This window comes from Rhinolophus sinicus, chromosome 15 (assembly GCF_057876585.1).
Source record: "Rhinolophus sinicus isolate RSI-liver-muscle chromosome 15, RSI-T2T, whole genome shotgun sequence".
Classification (NCBI taxonomy): Eukaryota; Metazoa; Chordata; class Mammalia; order Chiroptera; family Rhinolophidae; genus Rhinolophus; species Rhinolophus sinicus.
Window position 1 is genome coordinate 105081869 of NC_142515.1, and position 7692 is coordinate 105089560.

Below are 7692 nucleotides of genomic sequence, written 5' to 3' on the forward strand. Positions count from 1 at the left end.
TGTGCACGCGAGGTTTGGCCGTCCGGTGGGTTTGACCCACGGCACCAAGCACTGCTGCTGGCCACCAGGCCCCTCTCCCCGGTCCGGGCTGTCTGTCCCTACTCGTCAGTTTCCTTGGCCCCAGACAGCCCCTTCCCTAGAGCGTTTCTGGGTTCTGTTGGAAGACAGCTGAAGTCTCCACTGGGTGAGGATGAGAGGGGGCTGAGGGAGAGGAGTATATCCCGATGACCCCATCTTCCTTTCCCCTAGAACTCGGTGAAGGTGATGTACAAGTGCCTGTGGCCAAACTGTGGCAAAGTGCTGCGCTCAATTGTGGGCATCAAGCGACACGTGAAGGCCCTCCACCTGGGGTAGGTATGGAGCCCAGGGCCTCTGCCTAAGGTGCCACTCAGGTCTCCTCCACCTGCTGATTCCCGGGGACCCACACCCGGACCTCTTGTCCAAGAAAATCCGTTGCTGAGAGCGCCCCCTGGTGCCTGTTTCTGGCCCGTGTGCCCAGTAAAACAGCCTGTGGGAACGAGATCTTGGCTGGGAAGGAAGGACCCTCCCATCGTGGTGAATATTGATGCTGTTTATGGGAAGGGAGCTGTGTCCTTCTTGTGTGTGCATCTTCTTACCTCACTGTAGGAAGCGAGAGGTTTTAGTTCTGGGTAGAAATAGGGTATTTTGGTGAGACCCCCTTCGCGAGGTCCGTCCCTGCTTTCCTTCGGGGAACTGAGGCTTGCTCCATTAGCACTGCCGCCCTGGAGCCCACACTGCTCGTAGCCCAGGACCTGGCTGACAGCCCTTTCCCTTGAGGAGAGAACATGACCACAAGTAGGTGTGGCCCACGCATGTCCCGTGGCGGAGCTCCAAGTCAGATGACTCCCAGGGGAAGAGAGGGTCGCACACATTCTGGGAGAGAAACCTTTGGTGCCAGGGGACACAGTTCCTGTTGATGTGAAAGCATGTCCTCCCCTGAGACACTGCATTGGGAGCAGACTCCTGGGTGTTCTCTCGGGCTCCTTCCCTGACTTGCTGGGAGGCCCTGAGCAAGCACGCCCTCTTATGCCTTGGTTTCCCCTGTGTTTGAAGTGAGGCCACTTGTCCCTGATCATCAGTGCGTCCCCCTTCCTCACAGGGACACTGTGGACTCTGACCAGTTCAAGCGGGAGGAGGATTTCTACTACACAGAAGTGCAGATGAAGGAGGAAGCTGCTGCTGCTGCTGCTGCTGGCACCCCCACAGCTGACCCGGCCTCCACCCCCAGTGTGACCAGCTCGCCCCTTGCCATTCTTTCACCGCCTCCTCCCAAAGCCCAGACCTCAGGCCCAGAACACCCTGGCCTGGAATCTTACCTGCCCTCTGGTGCTCTCAGCAAGTCAGCTCCTGGCTCCTTCTGGCACATTCAGGCTGACCATGCATACCAGGTATGGGGCTGGGGCATGCTGGGAACTCTGCTTTGCTGCCGTGAGGACGTTCCGTGTCTGACCTGTCGCTAGCTAGTCCCGTCACAGGATGCTCAGCACCCTGATTGAAGGCTGAGCCCTTTAGCTGAATCGCTCGTCTCTAACTTCTACTGAGAAGAAAAGGAAAATGACTTCACACTCAATAAATGTGGGAATTCCCAAGTTCTTCATCCGTGGTTATTAGAAATAATCGGTGTCTTGAGTGATGATTGGAAATCTGGCTGAGGGGCATCCCAATTTCAGGTATCCCCTCTCATCAAGGAGCTGTTCTTTTGCTTTAATAAAAATCTTTGCTCCTCCAAAAAAAAAACACAGAAAAACAGAAATTTGGCTGAATCTCTGAGGAACCAGGTCTACAGATTGCATGGGGAAATCTCTGGTTGCTGGAATTGTGTTACTTTAACAAATAGTCGGCACCCATTGTTTTGAATACCGACTATGTGTCAAGCAGCAGGTGAAGCTTTTCAGGTAGAAGAGTAAGACGTAGCCCCTGAGCTTGTGAAGTGTGTGCTTTAACTAGAGAGAAAAATGAATATGTAACTATGATTAATTATAATAAATAGTCAATGTACCTCACTAGAGGGATTGTTGTGGGTACAGGAAGGATCAAGCTATTATTCCTGTGTGGCTGGGAAAGTTGTCATGGAGGGGGTGACATTTGGGACGGTCCTCACTGCCCGTAGTAGTTATTCAGTGAACGTACAGCTTGCTGTGTGCCACTGTTTCTTAAAATCCTTTTATGCCTAGAGCTTGATTTTATCAGACTCTAGGCTGATTTGCAAGTTCGTCATTAGAAAGCAATGCTTTCAATCAGAAAGCCTTTACAAAATGAGTCAACTCTCCTTCTCATGAGAATGAGTGTTTACTTATGTGTTTCCCCGAAAATAAGACCTAGCTGGCCAATCAGTTCTCATGCGTCTTTTGGAGCAAAAAATAATATAAGACCGGGACCCGGTCTTATATTATTTTTTGACCCGGTCTTATATTATTTTTTGCTCCAAAAGACGCATGAGAACTGATTGGCCAGCTAGGTCTTATTTTCGGGGAAACACATAAGTAAACACATAAGTAACTCTTATATTTCTCTTGGGAAGTATTATCCTGGTGTGTAATACCGGTAGTTTTCGGTTAGAGATGTACCTTCTGCCACAGACCATGATGTTACAGGGCGGATGGGTGGACTCGGAAAGCTTCCTGAGCTGGGACCTAGGCTGACTCTCTGTGGTCTCTGCCAGGCCCTGCCATCCTTTCAGATCCCCGTCTCACCACATATCTACACCAGTATTAGCTGGGCTGCTGCCCCGTCCACGGCCTCTTCCCTCTCTCCGGTGAGTATGTCCCTCTCTGAGCCTGTCAGCATTTTGGGGCCCTGGAACAAGCCGAGGACCCTTCCACACATACCCAGTACTAGAGGCCGTCTCCCCACACTTGCCTCTAGCACCCAGACTTCTCCAAGGTCTCTATGGTACCTGCCCCCTTACCTAGCACTCCTCTGCTGGTCACAGCCCCTCTTAGAAGGTGGAAGGAGGGTACTTGCAGAGGAGTATCCAGATCAATCAAGTTTACTGCCAAGAAAAATCACGATGTGAGACTGGGTCAGTGCCCTGTTTAGCCATGCATGTCTGTGGATGCTTGTTAAGAAGCGAGAGAATATGGGAAAGCTGGAGAGGAAGAGGGGGGAACAAGGAAGAAGGGAAGCATTTGTAGGGGGCTGTGTAGGGTAGATCAGAAATCTCGAGGCCACTGTGGACCAGTGCCTTAGGTTGTTTGCCTCGGAACTAAAATTGGAAGTCATTTGAGCCCTACGTGATAGGTTCTAGTCTTAAGTATCTCCTACAGGAAGGTATCACACCTTGTAAAGCCTAAATGTCCAAAGGTGCCACTGAGGCAGTGTAATCCCTCCTTTTTTGTCACATACAGTGACTACATTTAAATCTGCAGGGAGCAGTCCCCGAGGTAGCCAGGGCAAGTGGCTCCCCTGCCTGTGGCTCCTGCTGTATCACAAGCGTAGCTTAAAAGCCTACTTCTCAGTCTCCAGGCTCCCCTCCCTACCTGGCCCCGGCTCACCACTGCCTGGAATGTCCTTCTAGAGAAGGCATCCTGGCCTGGCACAAGGAGGGGCTCTGCAGGTGTGGCTGCCTGCCCTGTAGGATGGTTCTCTCACCTTTCTCCTGTGTTTATGGCCCTTCTCCCTGTGCCCAGGTCCGGAGCCGGTCGCTAAGCTTCAGCGAACCCCAGCAGCTGCCACCTGCAATGAAATCTCACCTGATTGTCACTTCTCCACCCCGGGCCCAAAGCAGTGCCAGGTGAGACCATTGGCTCCCGTGGCCTCCCTCTGGCTTCCATCCTTGCCATCTCCTCTGCAAGTGTGGACTCCGAGTCCACCTGCCCCTGGTCTCCAGGGTTAGTCCCCCAGGCAGGGACGGGGTGTGTGCAGTCTGGCTGGAGGACACGCTAGATGCTGGGGAGGCCTTCCGATGGTGTCCACCCCTTCCAGCCTCAGCTTATTTGCTCAGCCTCACACCTGGCCACACGCCAAGTCTAAGCACCAGTGCGTGACTGTACCCTCATTACTCTCTTGGCAGGAAGGCCCGCGGGGAAGCTAAGAAGTGCCGCAAAGTATACGGCATTGAGCACCGGGACCAGTGGTGCACAGCCTGCCGCTGGAAGAAGGCCTGCCAGCGCTTCCTGGACTGAACCCGTCGAACCTGAACCTAGCAAACCGGCTCCTCTTCTATGCTCCTGGCCTGAGGGCAGCCAGATGACAAAAGGCAGACTCTCAGCTGCGAGTATGGACCCTCAGCAGATACCTGAAGCTAAAGAGTGGACACTGGGAGTTTGGGCTCTATTGACTAAGGTTTAATACTTAAAACATTTCCCCCTGTCCCCCTTGTGGGAACATTTTATTTTTCATTTTTTAAAGAAACATTTTTTCCCCTCAAATAGGAGAGAGCCAAAACTGACCAAGAGTATTCTGCATCAAACCAGAGACCAAAGAATTACCCTCCCTTTCCCACAACCCCTCTCTAGGGGATTATTTTGTATGCGTCAAAAGGAGGAACAGCTCATTCTGTTTCCTGCTGAGTTGGTGAATTCTTTGCTTTTTCAACTCTTCCAGAAGGGACTATGAGCAAGATGAATTCACTTTTCTTAAAAAAAAGCAAAAAAACAAAACAAAAAAAAAACTGAAAAAAATGTTCTGGCTAACGATTCAGAGAGCAGTTAGGACCTGCGTGGATGGGGTAGGATGAGTTGGGGTATCTGGGTGGTTTTTAAGGTGCAGCCGGCCGTTCTTCTCCACCTGAATCATGGAGAAGGAAAAGCTGGTCCTCACCAAGCAGCTTCCATGGAAGTAAAAGGAAAACCCTGTCTTAGGGACAGCTTTTTGAATCTGGGTCTCCTCAGATGTTGGGTGGCATCCCAACAAATAATGTATGGCTTCTTCTCAAAGCCCATACTAACAGGTTTTTTAAAGACTGTACCCAAATTGCTGAGCCAAAAGGCTAATATGAATTCACTTTTTTAAATGTGGCGGTTAAACACTACCTTGATACTCTTTCCTCTTTCCTTGAGGAAAAACGAGAGGGTTTTAGTCTCTGTGAAAGCTCTCTGCTATCACCTGAGTGCATAAACTTTCTCTTGAGTTTCGTCCCTCCAGTGATAGAGATGACACCTCTAAAACGCTTGGTTTTCTTTTGATGTTGTGTTCAGAAGCTGTTATCTGCTTAAAGTTCTCTTTTATTTGGAAGGTAGTTTCCTCTTTGTCTCTAGTCTCACCAGGGATTTCCCCATTTCCCTCCCAAAGCTGCAGGCAGGGCTGGCCTAGGGAAGGAGAGAGAAGAACACAGGTAGAAAAGTGAGTGGCAGCTTGCCCCATGATGGAAAAGGAGTTGACAGGTCCCCCATTTATTTGATGAGCTTACCTGCCCCTCTGGGAGCAATCTGGTCTTCTTCTTAGGTGGCAAGTAGGACAGGAGTCTTCAGTCAAGGCAGGAGTCTTCTGGAGTTTTTATCAGTCTTGATGGAGTCCAGGCAGTGGATCAAGGTGTGACCTTCCCAGATACGTACTGAGCCCTGTCTCTTGTCTGAAGGCGGGATAGCGAAGGTGAAAGAGAGTCCTGAGAAAATTACGTGAGGAGGACCTGGGGTTGGATTCTAGCTCCTGGTGCTTCAGCCTCTGGTGTTTCTGGAGGCCTCAGATACTGAGGGGAGACTGGAGAGCATTGCTAGGGAGGTAAATAGGCAAAGCTGTTGTTGTGGAGAAGGAGCAGAGATGTGGGGAGTTCAGTGCCATACCAATCAGTGGTTGGTTAAGACAGGGCAGCTGAGCCCTCAGGGTGGGCACGTGTTTCTTTTGGAGTGTTTGGAGGGCACGTGTTTCTCCTCTTTCTTTGGAGTGTGACTGTGGAGCCTCCTTGGGCCTGCTTGAATGGGGACCACTGGTGCCCAGTGCCTTGGACCTATGTCCCAGATGTCAGGGGCTCAGGGAACCCCACTAAGACAGTTCTCTGGGAAGGGAACATCTGTATGCTCCCTTTGACTGTTATTGAGGTCATCCTCTTGGTCCCAGGTGAAAATACCTGGCTCGGGAAGCCCCTCTTGCCACTTCATGTGGGAAATATGCATATGCTTCTTAATTTGAGATACGCTGAGTGTTAGAAAATCTGCCAACCTAAGAATAGGGTCTTGATATTGTGAACGGTGACGGTGACCTGGGTTTGGTGACAGAAGGGAAAGACAGTTATGCACAGGAGTCTGTGATGGTGATGGGTATATTTTTATAACTTAGTTAAAAAAAAAAAAAAAAAAAAAAAAAGGATCTGGAATCTGTCCCTTGGTAAAGCTGGAAACCAGGCCAGCCAGAGGTGGCCCAGGGTTCTTCTTCCCGTTCCTTCAGCTTCCCTGAGAATTAAAAGCTGCCAGCAGGTTGTTGCTTGTCTTGGCTCTGCTCACTTCCCGTGCTATCCATTTTCAGGTCGTCTTGCGGAGGGGAGGGGACATACGAGACATGGGGTCTCTGTCCAACAGCGTCTGCTCTTCCCTTCTTAATCAGAGCTCTTGCTGAGTCTCATCTTTAGAAAAGCTTGTTTCATTCCCTCCTATAACTGGATATAAAGATTTTCTCTAAGGACAGTATCTTCTCTTGTCATTGGTACCCAGTCAAGGAAGAGAGAAAGAAGAAGCTGATGAAACAATTTAAAAATGGAGGTGGTTTTATTATTTTTTTTATGTTTCGTTTTAGTGCGGCTTTTCCTGTCTGCATTTGCTCCTCTCCTTTCACGTAGCGGCGGCTCCTCTGGCCTCCCTCCTCCTATACCTCCATCTGTGGCTGTTGTTTTGGTTCTTGACATGTGGTCTGTCCTTGGAGTTGCCCCATTTGTTTCTCCTCAGAGTGTGGTGGTGAACTGATCCAGCATTCATGCCTGTTTCTCTCTCTCTCTCTCTCCTCTCTCTCTCTCTCTCTCTCTCTCTCTCTCTCTGTCCCCCCCCCCCCTTCCCAGCCCATCTGGGCAGCAGAATCTGATACAAGGTGAGATTGCCGTAGGAGCGCATTTGAAACTAACAGGACTACTGGTCCAAAGCAGTTATCTTGGGAAACTTTCTTCCCAAGTGATGTTACGCTTATTCAAAATATTTCTTGGGATTACCTTGGGAGTCTGTGATGCTTGCTCTGACCAGCCTTGATGATACTAAATCTGCACTTGTGCTTATCCAGTGCAGAGAAAGCCCATCAAGTGAGGCCTGAGCTGCAAAGTACACGGGCTGACTGAAATAGCTTGGGTTTAATTATGTGATGGTTAGCTGGCTGTAATATCAGAGAGCATTTTGAGCTACGTCTATATTGTCACAGTAAGCCCATAGCTTGATTCCTTGGAGGACATTATTCATTTGGCTGTGGAAACTGATTTGTTTGAAGAAGTCCTGTTACTTTCCTCCCAGGTTTTGACTTTACCGGGGGCAAACAAACAAACAAAAGAAGAGGGAACTAAATCCCATTTGTGAATTTGTATTATTGGCGCCTTTTCCCGCAGCTGTCTTCCAAGTATTATTTTTACTGTTAAAAAGTTTTTTTTTAAATGTGAAATGTTTTTACAGCTACAATATGAAATATATTTTATAAGGAATAAAATGGTACATTGTTTGATTTAATGTGTTCCTGTCCCTCTGCCCCTTCCCCTTGCAAAGGATGGTTGTCATTGTCCTTGGTGTGAAACCAATGATAGCATGTCACACTGTGGGCAAA

General features: G+C 49.4%; 1 protein-coding gene across 5 annotated transcripts in view; it reads left to right on the top strand.

Moving 5' to 3' along the window:
* Window positions 1-7593, top strand: part of ZNF395 (zinc finger protein 395) — a 53190-nt gene extending 45597 nt beyond the window's left edge. For all 5 annotated transcript variants that reach the window (XM_074338353.2, XM_019733194.3, XM_074338354.2 and 2 more), the window contains 5 exons: window positions 250-350; window positions 1121-1409; window positions 2684-2776; window positions 3651-3754; window positions 4034-7593. In XM_074338353.2, coding sequence (XP_074194454.2) covers window positions 250-350; window positions 1121-1409; window positions 2684-2776; window positions 3651-3754; window positions 4034-4145 — 699 coding nt within the window. In that variant the 3' untranslated portion in view covers window positions 4146-7593. The remainder of the gene's footprint in view (window positions 1-249; window positions 351-1120; window positions 1410-2683; window positions 2777-3650; window positions 3755-4033) is intronic.
* The last annotated feature ends 99 nt before the right edge of the window (window positions 7594-7692 follow it).